Source organism: Lygodium microphyllum, chromosome 23 (genome assembly GCF_053477565.2).
Source record: "Lygodium microphyllum isolate KBCC chromosome 23, Lygodium_microphyllum_v1.1.10, whole genome shotgun sequence".
Classification (NCBI taxonomy): Eukaryota; Viridiplantae; Streptophyta; class Polypodiopsida; order Schizaeales; family Lygodiaceae; genus Lygodium; species Lygodium microphyllum.
The window spans coordinates 105,255,479-105,279,128 of NC_141157.1; the positions used below are offsets into that span (position 1 = coordinate 105,255,479).

The window sequence follows — 23,650 nt, forward strand, 5'->3', positions numbered from 1 at the left end:
CATAAAGTGTTTTTTTTTTGGGTGGGAAGAGAGAGAGAGAGAGAGAGAGAGAGAGAGAGAGTATGTTAAAAAGAAAATCCTTAAGAGGACAAGTGCACAAGAGTATCATTACTCTTGTCTCATGTTGCATTTTTCAATGCTCCATTCCTTTTCTATTAAAAAAACTTATAATCAAATTCCTTCACATTTTTCTTAAAAGAAAATTCAAAATTCAAACCCCCTCCTTTGCCTTTGGCAAACCAAAAGTATTAGTTTGGCAATAAGAAAGTGACATCTCTCAATTATACACGTGTTGCATGGGGCTATCTAAGCTCCAATAATTTAAAATTCTACATGTCTTATGTGTCAAGCCCATGGGAAGAATGTTGATGTTTGTTAGTAGGTTTCCAACCTGGAAGAAGAGAATATGATTTTAAAGAAATCACACGAGTTAATGGAAACATGCTCAAGGTGTCTTTGCACTTGATTGCCACTGGGAAGGTAAGAAAAATTTGCAGTGTCAAGAAGCAAATGCATGATGGACGACGGAACGAATGTGACACGCGTGTCGAAAGATGGAAACGAGGGCGTTCTCACGCAAACCCATGGGACTTCAAGACATAAAAATATATAAAAATTAATTTTGAAAAATTTGTCTGTCGTAGTACCTTGTCACAGATATAATAGCCTAGATGTATTTGTCAACCATTAGTAATCATAAGTGGATTCCTTTTGGACATCCATAATAATGAATGCATCATGAGTAGTCATAAACGGATTGTACCAATAGCTCGACTCATTGAATACTACATTGCTACTAATGCAAAGCTTACAAGTGATTGGATTGTACCACCTATAGCCATTTACTTCTACATATCCAACCAAAGCACATCTCTTAACCTTGTGATTTAGCTTCTCCCTCTTCTCATTAGGAACAGTGAACATTGCGAATGCATCCAAAATCTTTAAAATGAGGCACATTTGGCCAATCTTTGTTTACATCTCCTATAGAGTCGTTATGTATTGCCACTGTGGGTATCATCATATTCATAGTGTAGACTACACATTGTATTGCCTTTGCCCAAAAGTGTCACTGGCATGTTAATTTCATTCAACAATACTCTTGTTCTTCCGTTTGGCCATGCCATTTTGATGTGATGTGTAGACACGAAATCTATCTTTATTTCCTGTGAGTCAAAATACCATATACATTCATTCATTAGCCACATTTCTTCCTCCATTCAAATGGATGATAATAATGCAATGCCCATTCTCACGCTTAAACATGTTATGAAAGAGCTTGAACTTCTCAAATACTTTTAACTTTTCCCTCAAGAGATACACCTTGATCTTCCTAGAAAAATCATCCACAAAGGAGGCATAGTCTTTCATCTCACTCATACTTGGTTAGGATGTTGTTAGTGTATAATGCACCACAAATGCATAACAAGCTTGCAACCTTGAACAATGGCACACATGTATTAATTCCTAACTTTGGAAGACTAACCAATTGCTAAAAATCAACGTGGCCTATGTGCTTATGCCACATCTCAATGTTTGAAATTTCCCCAATAAGCATGGCTAAATTATCCCTCTTCTCTTAAGGCATACTTGCACTCAGCTTGACCAACCTTTTTCTGTGGGGGACCATATGCATATTGTTTTTCATATCCAAGACCATACAACCATGCGTGTTGAAGTGCAAGCATAGTTATTTTGGGGGGATCTTCCCCAAGTGTATATTAGTCCATTTTCTTCTAGATTCACATGAATAATGCCCTACAATACCACAAGAGTTGTGATACTCGGATTTCCTTCCTTGTACATGGCTCCCAATAGGGTATTTGTTGCTCCCTCTATCTCTTACATATCCACATCTATTTTGATAGTTTTCATACTAATTTAGTGGTTGGTTATGTGGTCACTGTAGCCTCCATGACCTTGGCCTCTTGCATTACCACCATAGCCATCTACAACCAATGCATACTTGTGCATGCAATGACACCTTCCTAGATCAATCTCGTTTCCTCATTGATCAATAGGGGAATGTGATCAGTGATATTCTCTCTCACTAGGGTGTTGGTAATGAATGACCGGTATTCCTTACTTAATCCATGTAAGCATGCTGCAACCAAATCGTCCTCATCACCCTAACTCCAATGCTACAGATCTTCAACATAGAATCTTGAATATTGCTTTTTTTCCTCTTGACACCATGTGGTTCTTGTTTGAGTTCAAAGGTCCCTCATGGCCTGAGCTTGATTGACAGGGCACAATAGGATCTCCCGACTTACCAGCTATTAAGATCCCAAGCACCTCATGGCTCCCTTTGGGAAACCATTATGGGTATGTAAGAGCACAAGGGATTTCAAGGGCCCAACACCTACAGTTGCGTGCAAACAAGATGGAAGAAAATCTTATGGTAGCCAGATTATAAAATTGGAAAAGAAGGCTTAAGCACATCTGAAGGTCACCCCTTTCTTTAGACAATGTTTTCACATGGCACTTGCTTTGAAAAAACTCCCTTTGTTGAGGGGCACCCTTGCCAAACACACGTCCCTTTTACCCTGAAAAGCATCTTTTTTGGGATTGCCTTCACATTGCACCAATTTGGAGAAAGACAAGTGAGTTGCTAGTTAGAGTCAATCATAGAAAGGACTTTGGAATTATTATTGCCTTTTTTGGATATAAATGTAGTCTTATGACTCTAGCTAGAAACTTATTACCTACAGGGATTGCTCTTGAGTTCATTTAACAAAGGAGGAATGATGTTGTCTTTAAGAGAGGCCTACATAAAACCCCTGAGATGAGAGCCTAATGTTTCTCTATGATTGTTTAGTTGTATTATATTCTCTCAGGTCTATCCACTTGATTTTTAGGCCTTTTTTGAAGAAGTTGCTTGGCTTAATGCTGAGCTCATTGCATTGAAAGATGTTTTAATTAATTAATTATTTTCTTTCTCAATAATACAATTATTCGCACTATTTAAAAAAAGTTTTTCCCCAAGTTATATTTCTTGACTTTGGTAAGGACTTGGGGGTAGGCCAAAAAGGTCCAAGAAGTGATTTGTCTAGAAATCATAGATAGACAGACTACCAAGGCAAGTCACTAGGGGAGGAGATGGACTTATGTCCTCGAATTTGCATGCCTAGTTTATAAATTGCACTCAATGGGATAGACTACCAAGGTTAGTCACCAGGGGAGGAAGATGGACTTATGTCTTCGAATTGGCCACCAGGGGAGGAAGATGGACTTATGTCTTCGAATTGGCATGCCTAGTTTATAAATTGCACTCAATGGGAAGGTGATTTTTACAAATTCAACACTCCTTAGGTGGTTTTCAAAATCCCACAGTCCGTGTTTATAATTAAAGGAAATAGGAGCATTTTGATCATTTTATCAAGTAGAGCCACTTATGGATGAACGGGTTTATAAGGGGTGGGTCATTTCCTGAATATGTACCTATTTGTGTCATCTAATTTTCATTAGAAGCCATATTCGTCATTCTCCTTTTCAATATAAAAATGGTACGGCGGCGTTGCAAAGTCTTAAAGTGCTAATGGACAGGCATCGCTCAGGGTTGAATATGGAGATGCGGGGTATCGATCCCCGTACCTCTCGCATGCTAAGCGAGCGCTCTACCATCTGAGCTACATCCCCGGTTGATGAATGCAAGCGCACAATCAATTAGACAGTTTTTTGAAAATAAATGAAGAGTATTAAGAAAAAAAGATCAGAAAATTATGGCATTGATTTTGGAGTCTGTGGAAACTGCGTTGAATAGTGTCCGACAAATTGCTAGTGAATGAGTGAGGAGTAAGAGCCAAAAAATTAGAGTTCATGCTCTACTCGAGTATAGGAATTCTCAAATATTTCAAGCTTAAATTGCGACTAGCACGCATGAATTAAACACTACCAGCACCAGCACGTGCTAATGGTGATTATTCATTCGAAACCTCGCGGGAGTGCTGTGGCATGTTCTCATAAGCAATGGAGTAAGATGTGTAATTTTGCACAAGCAAAGTAGCAGGATGTTTTCTTCCCCCATATCATATCATCAACGCTTTAAGATCGAGTGGCTCGACCATTTTCTTTAAGTGAAATCCCAATTCTTTGGAGTTAATGACTTATCCTTCTCATGCTTATCTAACAAAAAACTTCAAATGACTCCCATTCCATGTAGATTCGGAATCCTTTGTGAATCTTACTCCTAAGGATACCTTTGTAGATCGTGTGGTGCAAGCCATCAAAGGGTTATGTTTAGGATATCCATCTTAACTATAGAGATATACAAAGTAAGGCTGACAACTAACGTATTATAAGGTCCATGATTTCTACCTAGATTTAATGGCCAAGTTATATTATTTCCATTTGGGTTAGTATTAAAAGGCATGTGCTCTCACACACCAAAGCTTCAATTACAATTCTGGGGTTGAATAGTGGCTTACATCATCAGCTACAACTCTCTCCCAAATTACCAAAAGTTTAAACCTCATTATTGGGTTGGATGCTTATGCCTGTGCTCCAAGACAAAGGCTTGCTTTATATTGAACATCTTAAATATCATCGATGACTTTGCCTTGCACTAGATTTTTTAGAACTTGTCAGAGAGTATTTTTCTTAACATGTGTCAAGGTTGTCTTCAATATTTGAACCAACAATGGTTTTCAATAACACTATAAACATGCTCAATGTTTGAAGAGCCTTAAAGAATGTATGAGGCAACACATGTTGCCATGGAGGGTAGGACTATATAATGCGAAAGCATGCCATTCCACATGGAATAGTTTGCAAAAGCCTTCAAGTATACCCCTCATGGTTTTATATTTGTGGACAATTTCAAATCCATTGTTGCTCATCCAAGTCCTCAATGTTCAAACTCTTGGATGCATAAAGGTTACATATACTCATGCAAGGTATCAACTCCTAGTATTACATTTTGTTACTCTGTTGCAAAGATCATCCTTATAATTCTATCACCAATGCAAGATAGATTAATGTACAAAACCCTTGAATGCAAAAGGGTTGCATGTACTCATGCAAGGTGCCCATTCTTGGGATTGCATTTCATTACTTGGTTGCACAGATTGTACTTATGTTTCTTTTACCAACCTTACATAAGAAACAACATATTTCAATGCAATGTGATTGACAAAGTAATGAAACTAGGCTTGGAACTTAAGATATACTCAAATGAACCAATGGACAAGTTTTGGTTGTTAATTGAATAGAATTATTGACGAGTTTCATGTGTGTAAAAAATTTCTTTTACTATGGAGTCTTCTATTCCTTGGTACCTTTGCCTTATCACACATTGAGCATTTAACTTGGCCCCACTAGGATGCTAGTTTCCCAACTAACCTTCTTACAACTATATCGTCAAGGTCTCCAAGATTTTTGACCTAACCTTTTTACAACCATATTCTTGAGGTTTACAAAATTCCAATTTGTAAGTGATTTCTATTAGGACATATGCTTTTACATTGATGCAATGGCGTGGCGAAGTTACATATGCTTTTGAGTACAATTGAGCTTATTTTTGTTTCTTATTAGTGAAGATGGAGAAAAAGGAGCCCTTGCTTTTGGGAATCAAAATAGCCGTTACTTTGGAGAACAAAACATCAATGCTCCAACACACCTCTGCGTACTTGTTACATTTTATCATGCACCATTCAATATAACATTGAAAATGCAATTATTTTGAAAGGCTAGTCATATGGAGAGAGAGATGTCACTCAGAGTGTTGGAATTTGCGATATGAGTCAATTATATAAAAATGTATATTCGAGGTAATCATACACAATGGATAATACATATTGAATGCTCAAATAACATGACTTCTCGTGATGAGTTGTTTCTAACAAATACAAATACAAATGTAATGTTTATATGCTTAGTCATATCATAAACCCCTCATGACCTCTTCCTCTTCACATATTGATGTTCCATAAATCCTTCACTTGTTTTTTTGTGCTTTAGATCCAGATATCCCGATTGCTTGCAATGTATTCTTGAAATTTCTTTCTTTGTTTTGTTGTGCCTTAGGTTTGTGATATCGACAATACAACCAAGGTGATGCTTAGTAATGCATAGTTAGCATATCTTTGCCGATGATGACAAACGGTCCTAGACTAGACCAAGTGGCAACATCCCATCCGCATCAATGCTTCTCTCTACCTAGTGAAGGAGAGGATAAGGCTTGAAGTCCACAATAATGCATTGTGATTGTAGTGGCATTTGCTCTCATGCAAGCATAGAGCAAGTATACATAGTAGCAACAAAGCCATGCCTACATCTATATTCTTATAGTTCTTTATGTTGAGTTTCATTTGTTTTTCTTAGCTTAGGATCTTGTATCCACCCACTCCTCTCTACCTAGCGAAGTAGAGCCATCAGGTTGCATGGAAGTTTACAGTGATGTATTGTAACGAGAGCAATATTTTTCTACCATGCAATGCAACAACAAATCCCCATGTTCATGTGTATTGCTATAGTTACTTATGATATGAAACTTTGGTTTGTGTTTGTTAGGACAAGTTGGACTTCCTTGTTCCTTGTTCTTGCTTGCTATAAACCATGTAGAAATTGAGCTGAAGCTAGTGTCCAAATTTTCCATACTATGTGATGGTGCACTTAGCCTCATGCACAAAGCTCCATAGTTACAATTAGAGATTTTAAGCAAAACTCACAATACCTAGAAAGAATAGGTGTGCCACATTAAAGGTAGACATCCATCAAATTGCATCACAAGAAGGCATAAGTTCACTCACATCACTCAATTCAAGGATTACATCCACGCTTCATTGGGATCACACCCTTGGGCATTAACTTCAAACTCACATCACTGGTGACCTATTGCTTCAAATGCATTACAAGGTGCAATGCACTATTTGGACAACCATGGATACAAGTGGGGTAACGACAAGACTCACATGTGCAAGTAGTGTAGTCCCATTACACTATGTAATGCAAAATCACATGACAAGATCACTTGTACTAAGCATACTCACATCGGGATGCACCAAGCTTGCCTCATTGCTCAAATCATGGGAGGGAGAAAGAGACGCATCATTGAGAAAAGTCACATGCAAGAATGTGCACTACCACATAAAAGAGTCCAATCAGAAGAATAAAATTATGGTGCAAGTAGAAAAGGAGTTGCATAACATTATCAAAAAGAGAAAACAAAGCAACTTCTAGAAATGCATTCTTAACTAGCTACTACCTCAACAAATACTAAACACAACAAACAAGGTGTAGTCCTCAAACATTACCTTGGCAAGATTTTGCAACAAAGGCTCCAATAATTATAAGGCAAAACACAAAACACAAATTCAAACATTGATACAAGTACATACCAATGTATGGTTAGACATGTGATGGATAGAGGTGCATGTGGAAATTACATGATAATCATAATCACAACCCTATTGCACTAATTACACATAAAGTCAATGTCAAACAAGCTTTGAAGGAAGACTTGTGTTCTTTCTTCAATGGCCTTAATAACAGAGGTCAAAGGCAAAACCATATTATTTTCTCACAATCTACTCCACAACTCAACAAGGAATACCTCTAGTATGTTTTGATATTATCTTCTACCAAGTGCCATTATACATATTTTATACCTGTGACACCATCCTATATTCTTTTGATATAATTTGTGGCTTTGGGAGAGAACAAAATTGTGGCATCTTCATTCTACCAAGTACACTTTTTGATATAGTTTGTAGTTTGGAATGATGTAGGAAGAACCAAAATACCTTAAAGATTTTACCAAAGATGAAATTTATTCAACTAGGACTATTATTTGAGATTGTTTTATTTTATATTCAAGCCCTCCTATTATGTTGCAAATCTAAGGGTGAGTACTTGTAATGAAGTTAGTTGATGCATATGAGATTGTGTGAAAGAATGCCAAGAGAAAATGATATGTAAGATTTTCAACAAAGACAATGTAAGAGGAGCTATAGTGCATGTTTAACAAAAGCCATGATAGAATATGTGCTTACATAGTAGGAGAGAGAAGCATGGAAAAAGAGTTATGCTAATGTGAGGACGAGGTCAAAGAAAGAAAAAAGCATGGAAGAAAACATAAAGCCTATGAAAGAGCAAATTAAAGCAGCCCAATGGTGTGAACTATTTCAAAATCAGAAGGAAACATAAATTAAATGGTAACACTATGAGAGAGCTAGTGTCACGCGAGAGAGAGAGAGAGATTGCTATCCTTTGACACCTCATGCATGCAAGACAAATACATCAAAGAAAAATGGATAAACACATTAAACAGTGCATGCACGTGTATGTACACAAGCATGGCAGGGTGTAAATCGTAATGTCTAAATGGACAAGTAGGATAAGTGCAAAGTTCTAGGTGGAGTTCACAGGAGAGCTTAAAGACAACAGTATATGCAAACACAATGCACACGTGTGTGCATCAATGTATGGAAATGCAATCAACACACGCATTCACAGCAGCAGCGGCCGTCGAGAGAGAGAGAGAGAGAGAGATGGGCAGGTTTATAAGTGGTAGAATTGAAAACTCTGCAGTTTAAATGAAATAAGGTGAGAAAAACAATTATTTTGTAAGCTGCCCAGATACGACTAGGGTTATATCAAGAAACGCAGCAAAAGCAACATTTCGAGAAAAATACAACACTACTAAGAAAACAAAACAATGGATACGTACTGTATGCAAATGTACTCACATAGATCATATCATGCCCACGTTACCAATATTTTCCAATCCAGCCCAATGGCTATGTAAAGCAGCAACCCGCGTGAAGACCAGAGGGGAGAGAGAAACGTAAGCATAACAAGATGCCTCTTGTATGTGATTGATAGGTCCTTAATTTCAATAAATCTTTCAAGAGAGACCAAGCCTTGTCCTCATTCATGTCACACGTTACTTGTGGCATTGCACATTAATAGAATATATTGAGGTTGCGTGACTAGGTACACACAGTCAATCGATACGAGTAAAGAGATGCAAATCACATGTTCTTGCAGATTCTCACACCTTGGCAACTGCTTGTTCTCATCTTGTTGTTGCAGCATCACTGCAAGCCATTGCAGTGGCATCACTTGGATCACAGAACATGCTCCAGCTAATTGAATAGGTCCTTGCAGAGAGCCAATGCTATCAGATAAAAATGGCGTGAATGTTAGCCAACTGTTTTGCCACGAGCTGCAGCTGTATCTAAAGGTGTTTTGACTGATGTTCTGTACAGACTACGCCTCCAGCTTTACTTGAGAAGTCTTTTGCAGGTTAAGTATACTAACCAGTGCCTACGTTTAGATTACGATCTTTTGCAGCTTTGCCAAACGGCATGTTATTGAGGCCCCATCCCATTCATTTGAAACCCTGGCTCATCCAAAAACCCAGAGCAACAAACCTAGCATAGTCAAGCGTATATGAAAAGATACCAGTTTCATAATAAAACCAAGACAGTACAATAACATCTCAATATATTTGCAGAACAAGGAAAACAAGTGATAAAATCAGTTTACTCTTTGTCAATTACTGCAGACCACAGAAATTACAAGCTTGAAATGCATTAAGTGCCCTCCATTGGGTACAATATTATCCAAAGACTTTGAATTACCACTCCAGATTTTGTGGCCATCGTAGTGTACCAAAAACGAATTTGTTACATGCTTAAGACTTGAATTTCTGCACATGTTGGATCAGAAATATCTAGAGGGGACAGTAAATTTGAAAGAATCAAGGTGAAAATGATGTATTGAGACCCAGCACATTTTCATTTCTCATACTTCGTTTAGATCACACCAGCCCTTTAAAACGGAAGCCTCCAAGCACGTATTCCACAAGTTTTCACGGGCCATCAGGTGCATCTGGTAAGAACAGCAAATGCAGTATAAGCCATGCCTACAATTCACAAATGAAAATTCAACAGCTGAGAACTCAACTGTCAAGCTTCCTGATATCTGAACTGCATGACACCATTTTAACCAATCATCATTCTTGAAAATAGTCTGACAGAAATATATGCAGCAGACTACAATGCTGGAAGAAGTTTGCAGAATGTCAATATGAAACTTCAGAAAGAAAAGACAGTTATACAGGTCATGTAACGACACCTGGGAAATAAATAATGACTTTATGAGGTTATATAACTGAACTTAATGTCCCACTTATATAAACTTGCATCCAAGGATGAGTTTGATCCAAAAGTACTCTAGCAGGAAAAGGTTGTCAGACTGCCATCAAGAAAAATGCAACACAGTACACGTTTTCCAACTCATGGCATACATCAACAAATGACATCAGATTATTTCCAGCCTTCATTCACAAAGAGTGATCATGATAAACACAGCCATGATTCCCTAGGCTGCCAGCATTGGCAATAACAGCTGGGAATAGTGATAAAATCAGTTTACTCTTTGTCAAGGTCCCTGCAAAGACAATCCTGCCAAAGCACAGGAATAATCACATTGCAGCATTGACGATGAAACCTCACATACCAGATTATATTGCTCAAGCATTAACTGTAAAGTAAAACATAACCAACATATTAGAACTCACTTTACAATTGCATGTACAAACTAGTTTTGGACCAGAATGATATCAATGTGTGATAATTAAGAGCGAACAGATCCACAGTAAACCAGCTACAAAAAAGTATGGAATCTCCATACAAGCAGCTAAGAAGTTAAATTCACTAAAAGGGCGTCTTCTATTCCAAATAAGGGCTACCAGCCAGAAGAAAAGTATGCTCACAATGAGCTCAATTATGAACTGTGTACACTTTCTCGTCCACCCACCCATGTTACGCATAGATTGCCCAATTTGCCCGCCTTTTTATATCTATGCATGCAATGATTGTGCAATTTTCTTCATTATCATATTTCATCATCCACATCCTTACTGCCACTCCAGATTTCACCTTAAGCAGGATAATGTAGCCAGGTTTAAGAAACAGGTTTCATACGTAGGAAACGATTTAACAACACAAAGGAAATGGTAAGAAACAAGTCTTGTACAGATATAATAAACAGTTGATATTGAAGTACCACAGTACTTAGGAATATGCAAATAAAGCACGATGAGTTCGACTTATGAAACATTGCTTTCTAAATTAGCTTCCAAGAACATTGGGCAGTAACTTGTAAGGTGTATGAATTATAGAATACAATACTCATGACTAATCAATGAACCACGAGTCATGATCAAGCCAATCACCATCATCAATTGAACATTTAAATGCTAGGTAACTACTTACAAATCTAACACACTCTTATGTATAAGCTATAGCATGTAGGAGTTCCAAAGTAAGGTCCAGAAATAATTTTTATCTTTTATTTTTTAACAACAATGGACCCAAAAAAAGCGTTCATAAGTACAAAACGTTTTGCATGGTTCCTACCTAGAAATGTGTTCCTATGCAGCACTGAAGTTGAAGGAGGTGATCATTGTATTCGATCTTCTTTTCCTATGTTATTTACCTCACCACCTTCATTCTTCTATGCAATATTAATTTCTCACTACCATGTACTCTCACAGGATATCATTGTCAAAACTTGTGTGCGCATCTCTTGTTTGTACTGCAATTTATGCTGTGCATGCTATGTTTACACTGCAATTTCTGTTGTATATTTTATGCTTTCATCCCAGCTGTTAAGCTAACTCAAAATTAGTATACAACTTAATCTCACATTCTTTGCTAATTTCTTTCAGCTCTCATACAGCCTGACAAAGTTCTCAAACTTGAATTTAATACAAAACTCAAAAATTTTCAGTAGGACATACGCATTAAATAGTTCTACAAAGGGTACTAGTATGTGACCATTCTGTCATCCAGAATATCTGCAAATCATCCTTAACCACACCCAGCCACTATCAGCCTTTGCCATCAGCCATCTCCATCATCAAGAGTCTTGCTGCCCAACCTTCATCAGCCCCAGACTGGCCCTCTCATCATAACCTTCTACTACTGCCCTAGCAATCTGCCGTTGTTGCTGAGATCATCTTCCAGCTGTGGCTGTTGTCATTCATCATCATGTTGCCCTCTGGAGGTCCCATGATCTAGCAGCTGCATTCTATCTTGTGGGAGAGCAAAGCTATGGATTTCATCTTTGATCTTCCTAGGACACCCACAGTGTATCATGGTATGCCACAATGCAGCATCAGTGATAGAGATCCAGGAATGACAAGTTTGTTTCCGAGATGGCTTTTGAGAATGCGGGCACTTCTTTGAAGTTCTCATCTTTGTTTCATCCATGAATAGATGGCCAGTCAAAAGAGGCAAATTATTCTGTTCTCAAATTACTTAAGTGTTATATCTCAAATAAGTCAATGTGGAAACAATTTCTATGGAGTTTGCTTGTAAAAACACCGTGCATGGCTTCATTGGCAAGGCTCTGTTTGAGGTCATTGAAGGTGGTAAGAAGGTTCCACCTATTCTGCATACAAACGATAGCCTCTTTGAGGCAATTAAGTATGCTCAAAGTATGAAGCACAAACTCAAGAAGTCACAAGAAATGCATAAGAGAGCAGCTAACCATTTTGAAAAAAATGAAGTGTACAGAAAATAAAGTAAGTGTGCCAAAAGTCACAAGAAATGCATAAAAGAGCAGCAATTTGCTGGTCTGATTATATGCACAATTTTGTGTTTTGCTTTTTGTAGAGGGTCCACTATGTTGATTGTTACTCACTACACTCCACTTCTGCTCCCATCTTTGTGTTTTTCTATAAGACGGTAACTATCATGAGGACATGAAATTTTATTGCTTTGCTTAGCATTTGATTAAAAGTTAATCAAATGTGCTGATTTGACTTGCACATGTGAGGTGCAAGTTAATTATTTCATAGTGTGGGACCTAAGATCTCAAAATATTAGTTGGTGCCAAAGGCAAAAGTTATAATTGTTGACAAACAAGTGTGTCTTGTGTGGTCATCTCTTGCATGTGAGCCTCAATCTGAGTCAGACGAGGACACGAGTAGCTCTAACATTGTTTTTGTCTCTGATTTTATATGCTTTAGGCACTTTAGATGGAGGGCACATTAATGAACTTCTTTTTGGACACTTTTGACTATCTTGGGTGCCCATGGTTTGGAACTTGCGACTTTACTACCAGTCGCGGCCCTAGTTTGCCTATATATCGGCGGCCCACCCTCCCACTCTTATTATCCATCATTGATCCTTCGAGATCGACCGATTGCTCTCATTCTCTCATCTCCCTGCTACCGTGTAGAGATGCTTGTTGGGGCTGATTGTTGCAATCTTGTACCTTTAGCCATTACAGTCACATCGTTCCTTCTCTCTCTTGCATTCTCTCTTTGTCTCCTCTATGTGTTCACTTTCCTCTTTCCATTGCACACTCTCACATGGTATCAGAGCCATGCATGGGAGCTGGAGATTTTGAAGAGAAGCATGCTATCCGTACAGATCCCTGACAGGGCGCCTTCCAAACTATATTACACATTTGCATTGACCCCAAAACCTTACGTTTTGGAACAAGGCAGCATCACACTTCTCTCACATCTTCCATCGCCGATATATAATGTGTTCTACACCAGTCTTCTCACGTCTCATAGCCGAGAGACTCTCACTTGGGAAGTCCCATTGGTGCTTGAGCAAGACACATGTCATAATGAGATAGATTCTTGTGGAGCCCATGCACATGACTATGCTTATGCCGCTTATCTCCAAGTATAGGATAAGCCAAGCAGAACAAAGGGAAGATAAAGAAGTTGAAGTCATTTTCTAACTCTAAATAGATTTTGTGAAAAAGCATCAAGGATATCCCATGTGTCCTTATTGTGGAAAAACCTCGCACACTGAGGAAAAATGCAAAAAATATCCTCATCTTTATCTAGGAATGAAGGGTGGATCTACATTGGAGCTTTTGTCTATCTCTACTTTGTCACCCATTATTACCACCGAGTCAATGTTTCGACACATTTATCATGTCGAAGAGCCTTCTTTGACTATCTCATCGTCTGAGCAACCTTGGCTTATTAACAGTGGTGCATCGAGTCATACGACTCCTCCATGTGATTTGTAGCAGGATCTCCCTCCATTAGAGGGTATCATCACTAATAGTGACCTATCTTCAATGCCTATTAGTAGTGTTGACACCTTGCCTCTATTGTTTGAACGTCCATCAACCTTCGTTTCTAAGGCCCTACATGTTTCAATCTTCGGCCCTCTTCTCTTAGTTCACAACCTTCCTAGACTCGGGACCCACACTGTCTTCACCAAGCTCGTTGTCTTTATCGAGGATTCTTCCACATGAGCCACTCTTGTAATAGGTTGGCAAAAAAGGGGACTATCTATGCTCCATTCCCCTTCCATTGTGCAAGGTCCTCGAAGGCAATTTTTAATTACTACACCTATTCTCGATTGTGCACCATTTATCTACAAGTTCCATCATGTCCCCCCCCATTTGCTCTAGTGGTTCCCTCGTACCTTCCATCTCTTTTAGAGAATTATATTTCAAAGGGGATGTCACGGGGTCGTGAAATTTTCAAATGCTTTAATCTTGTTGATAACATTTGATTAAATTATTAATCAAATGTGTAAGGTTGTTCATCACATGTGATGCACATAGCAATTATTTCATAGTAGCATGCCAAGGATCCCAAGGATACAACAAGTGTCAAAGGTAAAAGTTGTAATAAGCTATGCCTAATAGGTACTAGGTGGTATCCGATGTCAAATTTTGGCATAGACCGATTTATAGAATATTAATGTGGGTGGTGGCATTAGATACTAGGGATTATTTAATTAATTAATACTGATCTAAGGGTCAATAACTGCTAATGGATACTTGGAAAACAAATTGGCTAGCAAAATGAATTCTTTTGAGCACTAGAATAATTATTAAATTAACTTTTAGAATTAATATTCTAAAAATTAATTTTATAATCTGAATAATGTTGAAAAATGGGATTAGAAGGCTACCATTTAGTAAAACTTACCCATGCAAGTGGGAAAAACGTTTTTAAGCGTTGGTGTAAGTCCATTCCAACCATTGTGAGAAAGAAAAAAGAAAGTTATATTAATGTCTACAACACGCCAAGTTGGCCTATGAGACCAAAATGTTGCATACAAAATGTCTAGGAGATTTCAAAAGTCCCAGTGAAGCTAACATTTATGCTATGTTGAACTAAATTGAGTAGGTACAAAATGATATCTAGACTAGATACAATCTAGAGGTACTCCCAGTGCGGTGTGGAACTGCTTCTGGAGTGTTCATCCTAGGATGTCCCGCATGGGTCGGTCTAACATGGAGAGACTAAAGCGGCGGGGCAGGGCCCTCTGATGGCGGTGTAGTATCCCTTGTATCTTCGACATGTGTCTTCTGCGGGAACGGGGGCCGGCGGGGCGTGGGCGCCGGGCTTTGCCTCTCGCTGTGGCTATTTCTAAGGTGGTCTCCCGGGGTCGAGAGGCCGGTTGGGCTGGTGGGGGCTCGGTGGTGGGAAGGGTAGCTGGTATTTGGTAGAATTCGTTGAGTGTGCATTGGTTGGTGGCTCCTTGTCTTTGCTCTGTGGTTCATAGGAGGTGGTCTCTGTGGCGTCGTACTTCCAGTAGAAAGAGCCCCAGGCATCTCTGATCTTTGAATTCCATCACCTTGGAGAGTGGTCCGAATCCTTCGTTGAATAGGCAGTGGAAGCGTCCCCGGATTTCGTAGTACACTGGGCATCTACAGATATAGTGTTTCTCTGTCTCTGGCTCGAGATGGTAGAGCTGACAGATTCGGTCTTCTGGGGGAAGGGGGTTGGCCCCGTATCTGCCCGTTTCGACCCATAGTTGGTGTGAGGACGTGCGGATCTGTCCGATGGCACTTCTGACCCCGTGAGACAGGTGTGTGTCCATGTAGCTTGGGCGGGTGATGAAGCCATCCGGGGAGATGTGTAGGAAGTGCTCTCGGTAGAAAGCCTTCTTGGTTCCTAGTTCCGACGTGGGGGTCACCCATATCCTGGCTGTGTCTGTCTGGATGATATCCATTCTGATGATGCGATTCGCCTCCTCTCGGCTGAGCTCTTGGTGTGGGCAGTTTAGGCTGTATTGTAGTGGGGGGAGGTGGTCCATGTGCAAGCCATGGAGCCGTAGCCAGGTCTCTGTTCGGGCATACCAGCACTCAGTGTCCCCTTGTGTTGCTAGCTGTTTGGATGACTCCAGGGCGAGTCTAGGGTATCGGTGCCGGGGCAGGTCCCATATTCGGTGCAAGAAGGTCACTCTCTGGAAGAGGGCCTCAACCACGAGGGGTGGTGCCCCCAGCTCTGCGCGGATGATCTCGTGTGGTACGGAGGGCTTGCTTCGGATCATCCGTGAGATCATAAGTACTAAGGGTCTCTCCATCTGCTCCCATCCCTCGTAGGTGGCCTCCTCCTTAGACAGTGGCTGATCCTGTGGGGCCCTCCGCGTGTGGCAAAGACTGGACCCCCATATGGGAGCCCCATACAGGAGGGCTGGTGTGACCAAGGTGTCAAAAAGCCAAAGCTTTGTCTGAGGTTCCTGGAACTGTATGCGGGCATATTGGTTCTCCATTGACCCGAGGGCTGCATAGCCTCGGTTTAGTCTATCTACTGTTGCTTTTCTCAGGGTAAATCTCCGTCCAGAGAACGTAATCCCCAGATAGACGTATCTTTGGATCACGTCCACGGTCTCTCTGCCGTATGTGAAGGGGGGTACCGACCGTCGGAGCCATTGGGTTGACGTGTTGAACACCATGACCTTGGTTTTCCCCAGGTTCACAGTTAGGTCTTTGTCTTGGCGGAAGGCCTGTAATGCATCCAGTTGGCGCTGTAGCCCTTTGGGTGTGCTGGAGATGAGGACTATGTCGTCCGCATATAGTAAGATGGGTATCAGTGTCCCTCCCAGGCTCGATCCCTCCTCGCCCAATCTATCTATGTACTCTGAGATCTCATCAATGTAGAGGCCAAATAGGGTGGGTGAGAGTGGGCATCCCTGCTTGACTTCGATGGTGCTGGTTATCTCCTTTGACAGCCCTCCCGATGCCCGAACTCAGCCCGTTACCGATTCGTATAGTGCCAGTATCCCCCATCGCATTTCGGTTGGGACCTCCAATTCTTGTAGTCTCTGCGTGAGCCTCGCTCGTGGGACTGTGTCAAAGGCCTTGCGGAAGTCCACGAAGCAGCAGTACACCCGTCTTCCATGTGCTCTGCTCTCCTCTATGATGGCGCTCAGTGTAAGGATATGGTCAAGGGTGCAGAACCCCCTCCTAAACCCTGCTTGTCCTGCCGCCTAATGTTGGTGTTGCTCTGTCCACTTGCTCAGCTCGTGGTCCAGTATGGATTCATAGAGTGAGGAGGAGGATGTTAGAGAGCAAAGAGAGACTGCTGATGTGATTTGCAACTACCAAGGATAAGTCCTACAGCATGTGATAACAATTTAGAGCCCTCTAAGAGCAAGTGACAGCAACCCAAGATTCTTTTGGTGCAGGTGACAACAAATAGGAGGGGGCATCGGACTTTTTGGTGGTCCTAACCTATAGGTGATAGCTTCTATGGCTGTTGAGCACAGCAGTAGCAGTTTTTTAATGTTTCCCGCGACAAAACTCTGAAATCTCTCTTTCATTAGCATTCTCTCTCATCTCCCAACCATCTCTCAAGTTATCTCAATATTTTTTCAAAAATTTAGCCATCAAAGATGAAGCCAGCCTTCCTTCTTGAAATGGGTGGTAATAACCTAATTTAAGAGTTAATTACAGCAATAAATAAATGCACATAAAATGAAATACACACTTTACCATAACATTCTTGGATAGTAGACACCCTATTGGCCCCAAAATTGGTGCCCCTTGTGGTATTTCTTTAGCTTTCATTCAATTGGAAGGAGTACAACTTGAGATTCTTCAATCTCCTCCTGCTAACTAATTGCTCTTGCTGTCATAAATGGCCAGTAAACCTTTTGGGTCATTTGCCCCTTGATTCACCCAAGACTTCTTCTTCAATTTGACCCTTGGTTGGCCAAATGCTGCCCCAAATCAATTTGGGATGGGCTGGCTTCTAAATTCCCTTGATAATCTTCAATTATCAGCTGCTGATTTCAGTCCCTTGAGCCTTCAATCTCTGGCATGGATCCCAAGGTGGCTGCTAAACCCTAATTTCTGCTGTAAATTAGTGTTTACTACAAAAATTACAGATCAGCCCACCAAAAATGGCTGAGAATAGGCTGAAGGAGATGAGAGAATGCTGTAGAGAGAGAAAATTCTGAGATTTGTCGCGAAGAACTGATCAAAATCAGCTGCTGCCCTGCTGTACCAGCCCCAAACGGATGCACCAACAACAATAGGAGCATCAGAGGCTGTGATCTTCAGGAGAAAGTGTATCAGCAGCAATTGCCAGCTTCCCAAGGTCAAGAATATGCAATCTCCATCACCAAAATGGTCTCCAATGGCTAGGAAATGGCCCCAAAAGCTGGCAACAACAATCCAACACCTCTTTCCAACAGGTCCAAAATGGAAAAACGAGATTTCCCTCTCCCTTCAGCCCTATTCAGCCTTTTCCCCACTTGCATGGGAAAGTTTTGCCAAGTGGCAGCTTTCTTAATCCATTTTCAGCAATTTCCAGCCATTTAATTGATTTTTAGAATTAATTAATTCTGAAAATTAATTCAACCCTTAATCCATGCCCAAAAAATTGACCTTGCCCATCCAAAAATTAATTGGCTAGGCCATTTGCAACCCAAAGTGGTCCCATGCATTAATTGACCCTTGGACAAGCATTAATCCATTAATTAATGCCTAGTCCCTAGTGTCACCACGGACACTTTATGGCCAATTAATGGTCCTAAGGGCAAACTGATACCAAAATTCACCTAGAATCTAACAAGTGTAACTTGTTACAACTTTTGCCTTTGACACCCATCTTTTTCACACGGTCCTTGGGCCTTCAACTGTGAAAAAGTAGCTTGCACCTCACATGTGCATCTTTTAATTGCACATTTGATTAATCTTTTAATCAAATGTCAATTAAACACAAGCAAAGTATCAAATTTTCACGTCCTCGTGACAAAAGAAAAAGATTTTAGTCAATCTTTGCTGTAAACCCTAATTTACAGCCGACATTAGAGTTTTGACAGCCGCCTTAAGATGCATACTCAGAATTAAGGACCTATGACTTAAATTTCAATAGCTGAAACTGAGGAATGTCATGAAGCTTCAAGAGACCAGCCAACCAATATCAGATTTGGGGTTGAATTTGTCTTTCAAGGAGCAAGGTAAATTCCAATCCATAAGTAAACCAACAAACAAATTGATTTGGAGGCTTGGTGGTCAATTTTGACAACAAGAGGCACTTGGATTAGCAGAGAAGGTCAGAGGATCTCAATTGTACTCCATCCATTTTGAATAAAAGCAAAAGAAACATCGCAAGGGACACTAGTTTTGGGGCCAACAGGGTGTCCAATGTCTAGGATTATAATGTAAAGTGTGCATTTCAGTTTTATAAATTTGTTACTTGCTATAACTAAGTGCTTGATCAAGTTTTACCACCCTATACGAAGAGGAAGGCTGGTTTCATAGTTCTATCGCCAGGATTCTGTCAATAATTCAAGTTGGTGGACTTGAGACACCTGATTGAAGGTCAAAAGCTTTGCTCTATTGCTGAAATTGTATTCAGTTGAGTATTATAACATGAATGTCTTCAGATAGTGAGATGGGATGATGCCTTTCGATCTGAAAATTACGAAGTGTTGGGAAAAATACAAAGTTGAATCTTGGAACTTGGTTTAGATCAAAATGTGAGTCTTTCTAGGCCTTAAGAAGCTAATGATCAACAAGAGAAAGAGGAATTTGATGACCAATTTAAAGATCAATTGAGGATAGTAGCTCAAATGTTTATACAATTGGCAAATGATTCTCAATTCATGCATTTTTTGTACCCTTAGAAGATCAATTGAGGATAGTAGCTCAAATGTTTATACAATTGATAAATGATTCTCAATTCATGCATTTTTTGTACCCTTAGAAGAGGGTAGCAAAGGCAAGAAGAGAAAATTGTCTTCAAGAGCTTTGAGACAACAAGATGCACTAAAGGAAGACCCAATATAGTAGCATGATGTTTTAAATGTGGATAGTGAGCATAAGCAAATGATGTCAATGGGGCAATTGATGCATATGTAAGGCCAACTTGGAAGTGCCAATCCAATGCTTTTTGGGCAATTAGACAAGTATGCAATCATAGGACAACCAAGTTACTTTGGTGGTGGTATTAGTTTCTATGCTATGGTGGGTCAAGGGCCGCATATGGGAATATATGGTACAACTCTTTATCTTATGCAGCAACCAATGCGTGATATGCAAGGCCCAATGTATCCAAGTATGGCTGGTAATATGCATAAACCCATGTATAACAATATTGACATGATGTTGAGGTACAAAATGGCAAGTTTGGCAATGCATATATACAACTCACTGTAACCAGCCTTCCTCCTTGGATAGGGTTATAAATCCCTGATTATAACTTAATTACAACAGCAAACAGTTAATGCAAATCTGAAAATACAAATTTACCTATTAATCTTGGACAATGCACACCCCATTGGCCCCAAAATTGGCGCCCCTTCAAGTATTTCTTTAGCATTATTGAAGAAAAAGTTGATTTACAATGGAATTCTCCTGATTCTCTTTGCAATCCAAAATCACCTTGCTGTCCAAAGTGACCAGCAAGTCTTTAATTTGATTTGCTCTGTGATTCAAGCACTTAATTGGCCTTCACCCACTTCATGGACAATGGAAATGCCCTAAATTCAATGGTTGGCTAGTCCTCCACCTGAATTTAGCTGAAATTCACCTTCAGCCCTGAAAATTCCAAGTCTTGGAGCTTCCAATTTCTGACACGCTTCCTGAGGCTGCTGGTAAACCCTAATTTTTGCTATAAATTAGGGTTTACAGCAGAGAAATTTGCAATTTCTCAGCCTTCAAATGCTCAGATCTTCAGAGCAAGCCTGTGAAATGGCTAGGAGTTTTGTTGCAAAGAATGACTGAAAATCAATCAAATGCAGTTGCTGCCCTACCACAATAGCTTGTAGATGCAAAGAACTGAAGAAAATCAATCATTTACTACTGTTGCCCCATCTCAACAACTTGTAGATGTTGTTACCTGTTGTTGGATTGGACTTCTCTTACCCTTGGCTGTCTCAAAAGTTCATCCAATGGCTGTAAATAAGACCAGTAGCCTCTCCTCCCTCTCTCTTGTATGCTAAATGCACTAAAAATGCCTCTCTCCAACCTTTAAAGACGTTTCTCAGACTTGCATGGGCATTTTTCACAAGTGGCAGCTTTCCCAAATAGTTTTTCCAACATTATTTATAATTAAATATTAATTTTCAGTCTTTAAATACTGAAAATTAATCTAATAATTATTTCGATGCCTTGAAAATTAATTTGACTGGCTAATAATTAAATTGGCTAGGCAACTTCCATTCCCGAGTGTCTTTGCACCATCTTTGACCATTGATTGGCATTAGGTACCATTAAATACCACATATCTAGTGTCACCAACTAACACTTATGGCCAAATGAATGACCTAGGCCAACAATTGATACTAGATACCACCAAGTATCTGTGTAGCATAACTTATAACAACTTTTGTCTTTGACATCCCGTGATTTCCTCGGATCTGGGCTCATAAATTTACTTTAATCCCACTTAATCATCGGCTGCTAGCCGTGAGGGAGGAGAGCGTAATGCTACTGGGCGTGAGGAGAGAAGAGAGCTGCGCTGCTTTGCTGGCCGAGAGGGAGGAGGAATCTCCTGAAGATCCGCTGCTCCCATATTTCGTCTCCTGCCCACCAACAGTTGTCGACTATAGCCATCCCCTCTCCCCACGTGAATATTGAGACCACAGAAGCTTCCAAGAAGCTTCTTGGAAGCTTCTAAGGGGAGGGATCTAAGCCCCCCTTCCTGTGGGCTTTCTTAAGCCCTCCTCTAGAGGGTTTTTATACCCCCTTTCCATCCCCGGGATTTAAACCCCATTTTCGTGGGGGTCCATCCAAACCCTTTAAAAGCCCATGTACCCCGAAAATTAAGCCCCTTTTTCCCCCCTTGGATTCCCCCACAAGCTCCCATTAGCCAAGGTTCTAAACCCCCTTCCCTATTGCCCTCTCAAGCGGGTTCTTGTTACCCTGGGATCTTTAAAAATCCCCTTTTATTTTCCTTCCCAAAGCGATCTTTTATGCTCCTTTTCCCTTGAAGTTTAAGGCCTTTTTCTCCCCTTATATCCCCCGGAAATTAAATCCTTTCGGCCCTTGGTTTCCCCAAAAGACACCATAGCCGGGTTCTCTTTTCCCCTTCTTGTGGATCCGCAATAGCCAAGATTAAAAACCCCTTTTTCATTGGTCCTACAAAGCAGTTTTTACACCCTCGGAATTAAGGCCTTTCCCTTGCATCCTTGGGAATTAACCTTTTTCCCCTTGCATCCCCCATAAGCCCACTAGCCAGGTATTAAAGGCCTTTCCCTAGCAATTCCACAAATCCTTTTTACAACCCCGGTTTCCTTTTAAAAGCCTTCCATTTCAAGTCTTTTAAATCCATTCCCTACTTCGAGGAGGCAGCTTTAAGGCCTTCTAAAGCTCGATTCCAAAAGACGATGAAATTGATCAAGGAAGCAGAATCACAAAGGGAGTTTTGCGTGCGAAGAAGACTGGCCAAGATCATAAGTCTGCGGTCGGCCAACGTAAAAAGGTCGAATTCGCGATGGCCCCTAAAAAGGCACAAGGCGTTGCGCAGGAGGATCTCATCTCCTAACATCCATGTGGACATTTCACCACAAGTCCAGGTTTTTCTTCCTCATTTTGGTTAATGTCGTAATATTTCGAATTAGGCATGGATCATTTATGGAATTAGGATGCACTTTTTTTCAATTGAAGTACCTTGGCTAAGTTAAAGGAAATGACTTACGATCAAAGAATCGGTCATTTGTATTAAACGAATGAAAAAGAAGAGCATAAGATCTCTATGCATTCCTAGCAAGTGGTTTTTTTTTTTTAAATGCATTACAAAGTAACGAATTTAGATTAACTAATGCCCATCTTTATAAAATTGAAATTACTAATGTACACTTTCGATTATGCATGGGAAAGAATAAATCATATGTCGCATTATTAGGCATCTTTCCTTCGAAATGATTCATTAAAAGAAGGTCGCTAATAATCCGTAGGAATTTACAAGGCATGGAAATGGTTTTTAAAACTGCGTAAAATAGATTAAAATCTAGTCAATTGGCTTAAATCTCAATCAACTACGTAAATAGTTACGAAAGGTTGTACAATGCTTATTCAGCATACGAAAATCTCATTTAGAAAAGAAGTTAGAAAAAGGTTGCTTGGTTCACATAAAACCCTATCGCTTAGTAGCATGAATCTTAAATGCATCAATAGAAGTTATGTCGTAACTTAGCATATGCATTGGTATTAACCAGAAAAGTAGGGTTTGTAAATATACTCAAACGTAGGAAATGAATCATGAGGTTACGAGAAGGGAATCGTAAATACCTTCAAGAATTGATAAGTAAATTGGTTTACCCTAAAAACACCTAAACCGCAAGCAACTCGTTCAAGAAGGGTTAAATCAATGCAACATATCCCAAAGAGCTAACTAGGGTTTAGCACATTGAGGACGTGACCTAATCGCTCTTATTACCAAAGCTGAAACTCTCATACCCTAAAGACCTGCCCA

General features: G+C 40.0%; 1 protein-coding gene and 1 non-coding gene across 5 annotated transcripts in view; both read right to left on the minus strand.

Moving 5' to 3' along the window:
* Positions 1–3,566: 3,566 nt before the first annotated feature.
* Positions 3,567–3,639, minus strand: TRNAA-AGC (transfer RNA alanine (anticodon AGC)). Its single transcript has one exon. It is a non-coding gene; the product is annotated as a tRNA-Ala (tRNA).
* Positions 3,640–9,479: 5,840 nt separating this feature from the next.
* Positions 9,480–23,650, minus strand: part of LOC148016579 (uncharacterized) — a 60,693-nt gene continuing 46,522 nt past the window's right edge. Inside the window, exon 3 of one of the 4 annotated variants that reach the window (XM_087664534.1) lies at positions 9,480–9,868. In XM_087664534.1, coding sequence (XP_087520660.1) covers positions 9,825–9,868 — 44 coding nt within the window. In that variant the 3' untranslated portion in view covers positions 9,480–9,824. Of the gene's footprint in view, positions 9,869–10,083; positions 10,410–10,525; positions 10,887–23,650 lie in introns of those variants that run through there. The other 3 variants (XM_087664537.1, XM_087664536.1, XM_087664535.1) reach the window with 3 other exon arrangements.